General features: G+C 44.3%; 1 protein-coding gene across 3 annotated transcripts in view; it reads left to right on the top strand.

Annotated features, from left to right (window-relative positions):
- The window catches only part of CCDC93 (coiled-coil domain containing 93), a 91,392-nt gene that overhangs the window by 14,394 nt on the left and 63,024 nt on the right, over positions 1–13,974 (top strand). For 2 of the 3 annotated variants that reach the window (XR_004350679.1, XM_032637089.1), the window contains exons 5-7: positions 2,670–2,768; positions 3,560–3,616; positions 12,265–12,365. Coding sequence is in view for 2 of the 3 variants with exons in the window: in XM_032637089.1 (XP_032492980.1) it covers positions 2,670–2,768; positions 3,560–3,616; positions 12,265–12,365 (257 nt within the window). In the remaining variant the exon portion in view is untranslated. The remainder of the gene's footprint in view (positions 1–2,669; positions 2,769–3,559; positions 3,617–12,264; positions 12,366–13,974) is intronic. The other variant, XM_032637090.1, reaches the window with a different exon arrangement.

The raw sequence follows: 13,974 nt of genomic DNA, 5'->3' as shown, positions 1-13,974 counted from the left end.
CTTGATTGAAGGGCTGGCACCTTTCAGTAAGTGCTTTGTGTTATATAGTTGTCTCTGTTGTTGTTACTGCTGTTGGGGATCTTCCCCTGCACTAGACTGCAAATCAAATATGTTGACATTTATAACTGAAATTTGTAAACTTGAGGCTGGGACTTGAACTCAGGATTTGACTTGTTTGTTTGTTAGGGGATGGATGGTACCCAATCATTTTGTGAAAGTAAGAAGTAGGGAGTCTGTGTAGATACTTACAGAAGCCTCCAACCCCATCATACTGTGAAGTTGTCACCCTTTCCCCTGAAGCCTGGATCTCTAGTGACTAGACCTTACTCAAAACTCTGCTAGAACTTTGAGGACCCAAACTCTAGTCCATATATGAGAAGGGGATGAAAGGGAAGTGATTGTCTACAGTTGGTTTGGGCATTTTGAGTATCCAATGTTTGTGTTGTGAGCAGAATGTCAGAGGGCTTCCTGTCTGGATGTGAGAGCCTCTCTAAATGGTTACCCCATATCTTAATTTCGTGGATCTGTAAAATTTTGAAGCGCAAATAGAGGTTGACCTGTGGTTGCAACCTGTATTTTGGCAGGAAGGGACGTTTTTAAAGGCAACAATTACTTTGCTTTCTTTACCATTTCCTAAAAGAAAGGCCATTTAACTCTCAGTCTCAGAATAAAGGACAGTCCTTCAAATGGAATACATGTAGCCTTATGAAAAACTCACCACATGCCTGTAGTTTTCTGTTTTGCCGGACACCAGTGAAAGAGCAATTGTGGACCAGCCACTGGGAACCACTGAACTGGTTGTCTTGTGTGGGACTAGAGGCCCACCACCCTTGTTCGTGCTGTTTAGCACAGCTGTGGTGACACTCTCTGAATGCAACCAGGAGGAAAGAAGAGCTAACTTCCGGCTACTGGTAGTTCCAGGTCACGTCTTTTTCTCCCATGTGGGGCACATGAATCCTGTGAGGGTAGGTATTTTTCTCAAATGCTAGGGGCTTATGGCAGAGCTCAGCTGTCCTAGAGGTTCCCTCAGCAGCCCTTCATGCTGGGAAGTCCAAAACACAGTGGTCGGGTCTCTAAGGAATCCTTTGAATCCTTTGAATCAGCGGGCTCTGCCTTCCTCATCTGAGCATGTTCTCCAGGATCCAGCCAAGTTACAACTCAGTGTCGATCTAATTAACAGAGGCAGATCTGAAAAGGCAACAACAATGAAAGGCCAGAAACTGGATCTCCTGATGCAAAGCAAAGCAGAGAGAAATTGAGTTGAACAGTGACTCAGCCTCCTTAGATGTCCAGGGCCGGTGCTGGGGTACAGGTGAGGGGCTGGAGTAGCCCCAAATGCCGTCCGACTTTCTGCCCCTGCCCTTCTGGATTTTAGTCAGTGCCTGAGGTCACTGTTTGGAGGTAGGGTGGAGTGGAGTAATGGAAACAAATGGAAGATACTAGCAACAAAAGAATACTCCTCATAGAATTATTTGCAGCCACTGCTGTCCTGGGCAGCTGCTTCCTACATGTGTCCTTTACTTGAGCTGGCCGCCCTCCCTGAGCGCACGTTCCTGCCGTCCCCGCAGGAGCCCTGTGCCATGTGCATGTGTCTGAACCTTGCCACGTGTGGCCCTGCCCCGGGGAAGCACAGCTACTGTCCAGACACTGCTCCTGAGATGTAGTAGCTCTCTCTGGAGAGAGGATGGCATCCCTCCATAAAGTTCTTTAGTAATAATGGGAATGAATGAAGAGTCAGGAGGAGAAGCAAAGGCTCTTTTTGCACTTTGCATTCTCACCCTCAGAGCTCCTGGGCCTCCCGCAGGCTGTGGGGCGTGGGTGTGTGCACGTGTGTGTTTCAGTTCCCTCGAGTTGTAAGTCAGCGGGCGTGAGGAGCGGCTCCTTGTGCGTATCGACCCGGTCGACCTAGGACACGTGGCGTGAAGCCCAGACGCGCAGTGTCCCGATGTGGCCGGCAGCTGTGGCTGCTGGCTGTGGATCGGTGGGTGGATCATGTCGTCTCTCCGAGCTTCCGATTCTGTAAAACGCGGCCAGTGCCAATTACCTTATAGCGTTGGGTGGATTCGAGAGCTATGCTGTGAGTGCCGAGCTAACCTGAAGCCTAGGGCTTGTACTCAGTACACCTGGTCTCAAGTCTGAATTTTGGGGGGATTTTTTCCCACCTATCAAACGAGGTTACACTAGGCATTCTCACTGGTTCCCTTCCCTCCCTCTGGTCTGTGGTGCAAGCAGCACGGGAAGGAGAGAGCTCCAGTAAGATCAGCCACTAGGCGCAGGGAGGTTTGGGGGACAGCTCTGTTTGTGTCGGGCTCCAGGTGTTTACAGAGCTGTCTAGTACTTGTGTTTCATTTGCTCCCACAGTTGCTCTGTGACGTGAAGGGAACTGATACTCTCACCTCCTCTTTAGCAGAGAGGGAAACTGAGGCCTGGGCACCTGAAGCGAGGCCCGAAGCCTGCTGCGCGGCTGTCAGCTCAGGCCCCCCTGGATCTCAGCATCCAGACACCCAGCAGCTGCTTTTCCTGCAGGGCAGTATGTGTTGGTGGTTATTCACCACCTGGGCAGTTCATGTTCTGTGATTCAGGCACAGGACCTGTGCCGTCTCTGAGCTGGCCTTTACCATAGTGTGTTTCGTCCCCGTCGGCTCACGTTTCCTCACTTTCTTCCCCAGTGGCTGGTGAAGCGAGCTATAGAAACAAAAGAAGAGATGGGCGACTATATCCGTTCCTACTCCATTTCCCAGTTCCAGAAAACCTACAGTCTCCCTGAGGTCAGTGTTCTTTTCTAGCCCAGTTGGGAACCGGAGTGCACAGTGAGGGACCCCTGGGAAGGTGCAGAGTACGCTCAGGCTCCCCTGCACTCCCGCCCGCCTGTGTGGCCTCCCTGCCCCCACCTACCTGATCAGCCCTGAAACTGGGCCTCCTGGTTCATTAGAATTGCCTGTTTAAATGGGCAGTGAGTGTCAAGCCCTACAGTTTTGTCCTTGTCTCTCAATTTTGATACTGGATCTGGACCTTTTGTTAAATTACAAGAGTGTATTTTTGTACAGTCATATAAAGGTTTTCGAGAGCCCACCTGCTTGGGACGCACCTACCGTAACAGCTGAATAGTCATCACAGCAATACGAGCTGGCCACTGTCAGATACCACATTCCAGTCTCGGCACATCACACGCCTTCTGTTTTTTGATCCTCACGACTGCTCCCTGAGATAGGCGGTATCATCCCCGTTATGCAGGTGGAAAAGCTAAGGCTTAGAGGTTAGGTAACTTGCTGAGGTTTCAGAGCTCATACGGATCTGAAGTGAGAACGCTTGTCTTCACCACTACACTCTGTGGTCCCCCTTTTTCTCACCGGCTATAGGGATCTGTTATGCAGCCATCGGCAGAGGCCCTAGCTTTTTCCCATGCAGGATATATTCCAATTTGTTAGAAAACTGAGACTTCTTCAGGCAAAGTTGTGATGAGAAGTCAGTTTATAAGACGGACTGCTGAGCAGTCCAGTGGAGTTTCAGTCTTTACGCAGGAAGATTTGCTTCATCCCTGTGTCTTCTTGTCTTGCAGGATGATGACTTCATCAAGAGAAAAGAAAAGGCCATCAAGACAGTTGTTGACCTCTCGGTGAGTTCCCTGCCCGTGTTCTTCTGTAAGGGAAGAACGTAGGGTCGTAGCCTCCAAGTAGCCCTTTGAGTTAAATCACAAAAGCCCCTGCCCCCCGAGGTTTCTATCTGCCGGGTTGCCCAAGAGCTGATCTCAGGTGCACATGTGAGGGAGGCCCTGCCTGCCGTGCGTGCCCGGTACCCAATGCCAGCGTTCAGGGTAGAACGTGCCACAACCACTGCCCTGTTTCCCTTAGTTCCAGTTTCCCAGACCCGAAGCCCTTCCTCATTTGTGCCAGCGGCAGCTGTAAACTTCACATAGCTCCAAAGAGCAGATGACAAACTAGAGCTGATGCATTGAGGTGACCACCACCATGACGCCTTTGGAGAGGCAGAGTAGCTTCTGAGCTTTGTGTGGGAAACTCTGGGATGGCCTTTGTCCCCAAGCACAGTGTATCTTAACCACAGGGTCTGCACTCATGTGCCCACTTCCCCAGTGCAAGGGCCAGAGGAGAGCTTCGGGCCTTTTGAAAACACTCTGGGCCAGAGCTCAGCAGGACCTTGTCAGCCTTCACCCCCCAGCCTTCCTCCTTGAGCTGATGGGAATGGAGCCTCAATGCCTGGGTGTAAATTCACTTTCTTTAGAAAATAATATCTAGAGTTATTCTGCATTTTTTTTTTTTTTTTTACTTTTAAGAATAAATGTGTGGTCTCCCCAGGTGATTACTGTGAAAAGAATAACAGTAGTTTGATGATGAAAGACGTGAAATGCTCATTTAAAACAAAAAAGCCTTTGTCAGTTTATGGTTGTAATTTGTATCTTTTCCACAGTTCCATTTTGGAAATGGGAGAAATGGAAAACCTTTAACATAGTTATACTCTGAAGCCAGATGCCGTTTTCAGATTTGGTGGCAGTATTAAATAATAATACCAAGAGAACATGATAGAACAGCAAGTAATTTTTTTCCTGGTTGTGAGGTAGATGTTCAGTTTAGAACATCTTTAAAGTTTTCTTTAAAAAGATTGATAGATGAGAGGAAGAAAATCAACCTTAATCTAACAACACAGAAGCAGCCACTTTTGATGCTTGGACATATGTCTTCTGTGATTTTAATGTGTATTTTTATAGTGAATTAGAATTATACTTTGAATGTAATTTTGTAGTTTTTTTTTCCACTTACCAATATAGAGTCTTGTATGCTGTTAAAGGTTCCTCCTAATCGCATTTTCATGAGAAATAATAACCAATTGGTTGGATGTGCTGTTGCTTTCCCTTGTTTTAAATGATGCTTCATTTAAAAGAAGTGAAAAGAAATGCTTTCATTTCTCCCTCTGATACAGGGAGCTGGGGAGCCAGTGGCAGGAGAGGAAGGGAAATTCTCTTTTCCCTATAAACTCTGTACTATTTGGATTTTACACTAAGTCTGTGTATTACCTATGTAAAAACAATAACGTAAAAACTATTTAATTGTTTTTAATTAAGAAGCTGTAGGAAGTTTATTTTTCCAAAATTACAACTACAGGCATATATTACTGTATCAAATCTTATAAAATCCAATTCTTTTTTTTTGATATTTTCAGCATGTTGTTTTATTTTATTTTATTTTATTGGCTTATAGTTGCTTTACAACGCTGTGTTAGTTTCTGCTGTACAGCAGAGTGAATTAGCTATACGTATACATATATCCCCTCTTTTTTGGATTTCCTTCCCATTTAGGTCACTGCAGAGCACTGAGTAGAGTTCCCTGTGCTATACAATAGGTTCTCATTAGTTATCTGTTTTATACATAGTATCAACAGTGTAAAAAATATTTAACGTTTAATTGAATATCTTCATGTGCAAATCTCACTTGGAGCCCTGGGTAGAGAGTGAGAAACATTGCATTTTTTGGCTGTATCACCAAGAATAAAAGGCCAGTGTAGCTGTTGATCAAACTGGGCCTGATGTCTCTTTACCTATTAAACATTTCAGGCCTCTAGAGACACATTATTTCTTCTTCTCATTTGTAATGGAGTTTTTAAAGATAATCGTCTTCTGCTTGGCAATATGACTTAAATTCTTAATGGAATTTAGGGAGATAATGACAGTGACAAATATATAGGGCCCAAACATTGTTCTAAGCATTTATATATAACTTATCTAGTGCTCACCACAACCCTATGAAGTAATAGTATTTTTTTTTTTTGACAGGTGAGGAAACTAAGGCACAGATCGGTTATGTAGGTTGCCCTAGGTCACATTGGTGATGATGGAGCCAGGATGCAATAAAATGCTAGATAAAATGCTGTTTGCAGCTCATTAGAAAATAATATCAAGATAAAGGAAAATGGAAAAAAAAATGTAGGTCTCTGATAATAGTTCAAATTGCTTAGTTTATTTCCTTTTTTTATGTGCGAACTTACCCCTCCGTTGACTGTCAATGCATTTGCAACAGGAATGATAAAAAAATTTTTATGGATGGCCAGAGCTGGCCTTTGGGTTTTGTTTGTTTGTTTTCTACTTTCTCTGTCTACTGAAAATACGCCCCCATTTCTAGATGCTGTCTTCTTAGGTTTCTGAGCTGAGCTCTGTTGCCATTAACTTCCATCCTTCCCACCCACCACTGCTGCACACGCTTGCTTGCGGCCTTGGAGTGAGGGTCCCAGGAGCTTGTCAGGGGCTCCATGTCCCTGTCTTCTTCTTGTGAGTCAGTGTAAGACATGAAACAGCTTGCTGGGTTTTGTCTGCTGTCACTCTCTCCAAGGAGAGTCCCTCCCCTTGTAAAGGGAATAAAGTCTTTCCTGGGTGACCAGGGTGTGGCTCTTTGCAAGTCTTTAGTTTCTCAAGAATGTTTTCTTCTCCTCCCAGCCTCTCTCCAGTTCTGCCCTTCAGATGTCTCATCACTTTTTCTTACCTACCCCTTACTGACAAATGCAGAATCCCAAATTTAAACTCTGAATGGTAAATTAAGGATTAAAATTCGCTCTTACATACAGTGCCAGGTTTCTAGAGCCAGCCTTCTATAAAATATGCATGTAGCTGCCGGGTACTGACTGAGTGCCTTCTATGTGCTTGACATCTAATGAGGCGTTTTACAAGCATTATCTCATGTACTCATCAACACTCAAGGACTTATGCGTTACATTTCCATTTTATAAATCAGGAAGTTGAAACTCAGAAAGGTTAATAAATTCCGTACACAGTTGCAGAGCTGAGAAGAGGCAGCCAGGTTTTCACTTGACATCTGGCTCCTCAGACACAGCAGGTGTTGGTGCATCTCTAGTTTTCTCACTCTTCACCTGGTCTCTGATTTCCTGCATATCCCTGACACTGATTTGGCCCTAATGTTTCTGACTGATTTCAGGACCCTGGGGTGTTATTTATCAGGGTCCCAGAGACACAAATGCATGCAGAGTGGTTGGGTACTCTGCCCTTGTGAGGGCATCTACTCTGCCTTTGCCCGTTTGAAGACCATTTGTCCAGCTGGAGAATGGGTGCCAAGTGGAGACTGTCCTGTTGTCTTTTTCTTCCATCTATTAACAAGTTATCACTGTGCTTCAACAAGCAGACTTTACTTACTCTTGCTTACGTGTCTTTTTAAAAATAAATATTAAACATTTTAATATTTTTCAAAAAATTTTAGCTTATAAGAATATAAGCTTGTCTTGTCTTTAGCCATCTTTGTAGGCCTGTTCCAATTTTTTGCATTCATCCTTGGTTATGTAGCTCATCTATTTTTTTGATGCATGATTTTTTTGTTTTACAAAAGGTTATTTTTCTTTCATTCTACTACTGTGGTAATAATGAAAAATTAGGCAATGGAGAGAAAGTACAAAGACTAAATCACCCATGATACCACCAGCCAGGGATAACCACGGTTATTCCAAGTAGGAAATACATAGTTATGGATATCAATATAGAAAATTAGAGATCACAGAAAAATGACGTGATACTATATATTCTGTTTTGTTGTGTGGTTATTTTGCTCAGCACTATAATCAAGGATATATTTCCATGCCAATAAATACACCTCCATAGCATTTTCAGTGGCTGTACATCATGCATTGTGTGGTACTAACTTAACTAGCTTAGTTTGTTTTTTGGGGTTTTCTTGTTTTGTTTTGTTTTGGCTATTATGTAGGACATCCCCATAGCTAAACTTTTTCTTTTATCTTTAATTATTTACTTGGGTTGCATTCCATGAAGTGGAGTTGGTTCAGAGGTTATGCCTCAATCTGTTAGTACCTCTTGCCCGATTGCCTGGCAGAAAGGCTGTTGTGTGAACTTTCAGCTTCTGAGCTCATCACCTTCCAGTGTTCTCTCTTTTTGTCTTGGCCTCATTTTTCTTCATCCTGGGGATTATTCCCAGTACTTCTGCTTCTCCTTTGAAATGTGTTCTTTTCTTGACTTCTCCATATCTCATTTTTACGGAATAGGCGGCCGCTTTGTAGAAGGCCTGCCTGATGGGAGGTGATATTTTCAAAGGACATAAGAAAATGAAACTATTGCCCAGGACAGGCCTCCCCTTACCCTTCCACTTTCACATCATAATCGTAATCGCTCATTTGTCTCACCTAATGTGCTGTGGTACGGTCTACTTCCTCCTTTTCTGAACTGTCTGCCTTCCATATTCATGAAGTATCTGACCTGTGCAGTGAGGTCTTTTACTCCCTGTCAACCTTGAGTAAAGAGTAGCTGTGAAATTTTACCCAAAGCCCCCAAAGATACATTTGCTTACTATTTGTTGAGCATTTCTTGGTAATGTTTAGAATTTTGTATGAGAACAGAGGGGACAGAAGGAAAAAAAAAAAAAAAGACTTCTTATTGGTCCCCTAAGAGACCAGGTCATTTAAAACTACAACTCCACTGTTTTCTTCCATAGGAAACGCTGTGAGGAGGACCTTTCTTTCCAGGACATGAAATGTAAACGTGGCAGCATAAGTAAAAAAATATATATTAGTACATTTTATCAATAATAGCAAATATATGCATGTATGTATATCTTAACCCTTAATGTGTATCAGGTAACGTTAAATAGATTGACTAATCCTTATGACTCTCTCCATATACCTATTTTACAGATGGAAAACCTCAGAGGTTAAAGTAATTTGCCCCAAATCAGAGAGGTAGTAATGGGGCATGGGTTAAAACCCTGTCTGTCTGACTCCATAGGTATTCATTCCATAATAGTAATTGAGCACTCACTGTGTGCCAGACCGCGTTCTAGGGTATGAGGTGAGAGCAGGAGCATTGCAGCTGTAAGGGATTCAAGGGATTTCGGGACTCATCAAGGGAAAAGATGTGACGGGGAGTTAGCAGTAGCACACACAGCGTCTCTGGGCGATGCTTTGACAGGTTTGCCTGAAGGGTGGGGAGGCTGTCAGTGCGCGGGCCATCCTGAGGCCTAGGCGCTGGGGCCACCATTCAGAAGGGGAGGCAAGGAAACGAGGAAGCCTCGGCCGGGGCAGGTTAGAGAAATCTGAAGGGCAGCTGCAGCCTGGGGTCTTTATAGCCACGGGGCTTATCCTATCTGTGGTTTGCAAATGTCAGGGGCGGTTTTGTAGAGCATGCAACGTGGGCAGGCTGTAAACCGCTAAACTCTGCTTAGTGGGGCCATCTTTTAAACAACTGGGTCTGTGAAAAGTTTGAGGTTGGCGCTGGAGGGTTTTGAGCTGTGGGTCTCAGCCTGCTGTGAAGAAGTAAAGCTAGGAGTCGATATACGGAAGCCATCTTGGCTCATGTATACAAAACAGTGACCTCATTCTTACCCACCAAGTTACACTGTTTGGTACAAACTCAAGGGGACCTGAGATGGGACTTGTGCCGGACCTCAAACAACAGAAGACAGGGGCTTCCCCGGGGGCGCAGTGGTTGAGAGTCCGCCTGCCGATGCAGTGTACACGGGTTCGTGTCCCGGTCCGGGACGATCCCACATGCCGCGGAGCAGCTGGGCCCGTGAGCCATGGCCGCTGAGCCTGCGCGTCCGGAGCCTGTGCTCCGCAATGGGAGAGGCCGCAGCAGTGAGAGGCCCGCGTACCGAAAAAAAAAAAAGAACAGAAGACAGGCCTGTACAACGGAGCTCATGTAAAAGAGAATAGAGGAAGGACAAAGTTTAGGGGTGTCTGGAGAAAGCCCTACCTCCCTAGCTAACTTTCCTACCCATAGACATGATTGCCATCCGTCTCTCATCATTCCCTCACTCAGTTCCCAGGGCTTCATTTTTGTGGTGGTGGTGGTTGTTTTATTCATGTGAGAATGAAGAAAACAACCTGATTTGTCTCAGTTATAATGACTTTCTTCTGGGGTGTTTCAGGGCTCTGTACTTGCTGATGGGAACATCAGCGGAGCCTCTCTGGGTGGAAGGCAGCATTTGTTCAGGGGCTGGTGGGCGGAGGTGTGTCCGTTAGAGTAGGGTTTGGGTTTGGGCTGCCAGGTGAGCCCTAGGAGACTGAGATGTGCTTCCTGCTGAGTTGGGTGTGGTCCGGTCCCCTGGAGCTCTGGAGGGCAGTGGCTGCTCGTGGCTGTCTTGCTGCCCGCTGGGTATTTCCTGAAGGGGTTGCCCACCGTAACTGAGAGGCGAATTATTTAATCTCTTCTTCTTTAGTAGCAAGGTGGAGGTAATGGCATCTGCCCTGCTTCTACCTCATGGTGTAGTTATAAAATATAAAAGGTGTGATGTACGTGGCGTGCTTTAAAGTATAAGGATAATTACACGAAGGCCAACGTTTGTCATTGTTTGGCAGGATAAAAGGTCCTTGTGGCTGTTGGTTTCAGTATGCTATTGTTTTGGAGTCAGTCCTTTAGACTCCAGTTTCCTGTCTGGGGTCGTTGACTCTATGAATGGTAACTAAGGAAAGTAGCAGTTAAGCTCGATCATATAGTGCTGCTGTAACGGTAGGGCTCCGTGGAAATTAAATTGTACACAGTAACTGAAGTCCTGTGGGTCTATTATGTTTTTCATTTCCCCATAAATCTGTTTTGTGTTATTTAGAGCTTCCTATTCATGTAGGCACCAGCAGCAACCTAGGAATATTTGCGGCAGTGAGTTAGAAGAACAACCCTCCAGGGTCATCCCAGCACCGGTTTCATTCCTTTTCCACAAAATTGTTGAGATTATATCTGTTACAGAAAGGATGTTTTTCTGTATGTTTGAAACTTTTCATAACAAAAAGTGAGATAATAATAAAGTTAACAAGAATTATCAAGAGGGGAACAATTCTAATTATCATTAAAATACCACTGTCTAGAGAAACCTGATAGTGTGCTTGTCCTGGTGATGTCCAGGTAGAGATTAGGTGTGGTGAACTCCTTTAGTGGAGAAGGAAAGATCCAGGGACAAACTGGAATACCTTGCACAAACAGCTGCCTGTTTGCACCCAGAGTCCTGAGCAAATATTATTAAGGTATTGTTTGATGCCAGTTTGGCAGTCAAGAAGGACATTCATTTGAGGTAGAACGACAAACCAGGTCATCTGTGGGCGAAGACCTACATTAATTGAGCACCTACTATGAGCCGTGTACTTTGTGTTTAGGAAATATATATATGCAGTTTCAGAATGTGTCCTACACAAAAGAGGTCTGTGTTTCTACATTTATAACTAAATAATACTTTAATAATTTTAAAAAGTCATTGAAATTTAAAGTGCATTTTGTTGTTTTTATAAGTTTTTTAAGGATAAACCTCAAAACACTTTTGTAAAGAGATATATATCTGTGAAGGGTTTGTATTTACTTTCCTTTTCTGGTAATGGAGATTTCTATGCCATGAGAGAATTTTTTTTTTAAGCATTCTAGGTTAACATGTATATCCGTGATTGTTGCACAGTTTATGTCTCTGGGTGGTAGAAAGGTCTGGATATGTAGTGACTGGAAAATTTGTATTGTTTTCTGGAAAATTTTATTCAAGAATAAAAAGGATTTGAATAGAGAGATAAATCTTGCTTTTCAAGGCAAGTTTCAGTATTATAGAGATGTCAGTTCTTCCCAAGTAATGTATAAATTTGGTGTGATTCTAGTCAAAGCTCAACAGTTTTTCATAATGAACTTGACAAGCTGATGCTAGAATTCATTTGGAAGAGAAAATGTGTAAGAATAGCCAGGAAATTTGAAAAAGAACAGTGGAGACAGGATAAAGACTCATAAAGCAAGAGGAATTGAAGAGGGTAATATTGGTACATGTTTTATATATATGTATATAGTTGTCATTTTAAATCAAGGAAAGGATAGACTATTAAACTGATGATGTTGGGATTCTTAATTTTCCATTCAGAGAAAAACATATATCTATAGATACCTACCTTTCACTATACCCCCCCAAAAAAATTCTGAATAGATTAAAAGGCTAAATATAATCTATAAAAATAACATACAAGAGCCTTTTTTTTTTTTACAGTCCCTGGGTTAGGAAGTAAGATGATTGATAAGTTTGATTGCATGAAATATTAAAATGTCATAGGACAAAAAAAACCCAACAAGATTAAACAAAGTTGACAAGCAATAGATTGGGTGGAAATATTTGCTCCAGTATAAAAATCAAAGGGGCAGACTCCTTGAAGGCAGTCGCCATGTGCCAGCTGTCCTCCTGAAGGGGACCTGTACACCCACTGCCATGGGAAAGGACTCCCGCCCCTGGCAGGCTGGACCAGCCTCCTCACGCTTAGTAACTCCCGGCCTCCCCATCCACTTCTCAGGATGCTTACAAGCCCCGTCGGAAGTACAGACGCCAGCGGGGAGCAGAGGAGCTGCTGGATGAAGAATCACGGGTCCACACGACGCTTTTGGAATATGGCAGGTAACGAAGGCGGCCCAGTCTGAAGTGTCTATTTGATAAAACCATTGAAAAGAAAAGCTAATTTAAATCGCTTCATTGGGGTGAACTTGGTTGGTTTTCACCTGACTGAGTCTACGGGTTTGAGCCCGTGATTGCCAGCACCGGGGACTTTTCTCCCTGGTGTGGAATTAGCTCAGTTTCTGTGGGTAGCTTCTCTGGTGGTGGTAGAGGCCTGATCTTTGAAGTTCCTCAGCAAGCCCCCATCCCCGGCTCTGCCCTCCTCGGGGAGCTGGGAAGCGTGGGGCGTTCACAGAGGCCCAGGTGGGCTGCCCTTCATGCCCCTGCCATATGTTAACATCTTCAGGTAAACTAAGAATTGAAGGCAGTTACAGCAGTTTTACTTTGTGTCAGAGTCTAATCGTTTTGGTTCCCTGTGAAGAATTGTCCTGACCAGGAAAATGAAGAATTTAGAAGTAGTTTTGTCACTTCTTAAAAACATCTCTAATTTTTAAAAATACAGTTCTTATAGCCTCAGTTTTCAGTTACACACACGCGCACACACACACACACACGCACACACACGGAAATGCTTCTCCTCGTTGCATCTTTTGCTTGGCTCTGGGTATTAACCTTCCTTTGTGTCCTGAATTTTCTATTTAGGGTCACTGATTCCTTGATGTGAGTATGTCTCCTGTGCTTCCTCCCCCCTCTGCTCGGAGTGATTGCTGTGTGCTGCCCTGCTCATAACCCAGCCTGCACTGGGGGGCTGGAAGTAACAGCACTGCCACTAGCATCTCCAAGTGAGCATCTGCTGGCTTCTCCCTCTAGGGTACTGGAGACAGCCAGAAGGAAATTAAGGCTTAATTGCCTTACTTATTCCATCTCTCAAATGGAATTGCAGTTGCCGCTTTTTGTTTGTTTGTTCATTTGTTTGTTTTTGAGAGAGTAATGCGGGCTCAGATCCTTTCTTCCTGAGAATGAAAGCTAGTCCGTTTCATTCAAAGGAAGTTGTTAGTTCTGGCCCTGACCTGAGCGTGAGGGCTGCCCCACAGCTCACCAGCTGTTGCTGCGAATTGAGCTGCTTCTGAGTCAGGCACCTCCAGACCAGCGACATAATTTGCAGGGCCCAATCAGAGTAAAATGAAAATGCAGGGCACGTTAGGCCCCTGAGAATCATGAATAATGATTAATCATTAAGGATTTCATGACAGCGGCAACAGCCAAATGCGGGGCCCTTCGGGTGTGAGGTCCCGTGCCACTGGACGAGTTGCACGCCTTGGACACTGTGAGGGGGGCTCTCTAGCCACCCCTCAGCTGCAGGCGGGCACACGAGACTGCGCTGGTCCGGGCGAGCCAGAGCTGGAGAGGCAGCCTCTGGGAGTGTCACATGTTCCGGAGCCAGAGAAGACTTATGGAAGTGTGGTTTTTGGTAGTTTGTATTGTTCATACCTCCATTTTTTCCAATATCCAGTATGTATCTCAGAACTAGCTTTAGTTCTTATTGGTGGGATCATGCTGACTCCTGATTTCTGAGCCTGGGGTGGGTGTTTGATGAAGCCTTTTTTTGTTTGTTTTTTAGGAGATGGGGTTATTTTGCCTTTTTTTTCTTTTTTTTTTTTTAAGCTTTTCT

This window comes from Phocoena sinus, chromosome 7, assembly GCF_008692025.1.
Source record: "Phocoena sinus isolate mPhoSin1 chromosome 7, mPhoSin1.pri, whole genome shotgun sequence".
Taxonomy (NCBI): domain Eukaryota; kingdom Metazoa; phylum Chordata; class Mammalia; order Artiodactyla; family Phocoenidae; genus Phocoena; species Phocoena sinus.
This window is presented reverse-complemented; position numbering and strand designations above follow the sequence as displayed.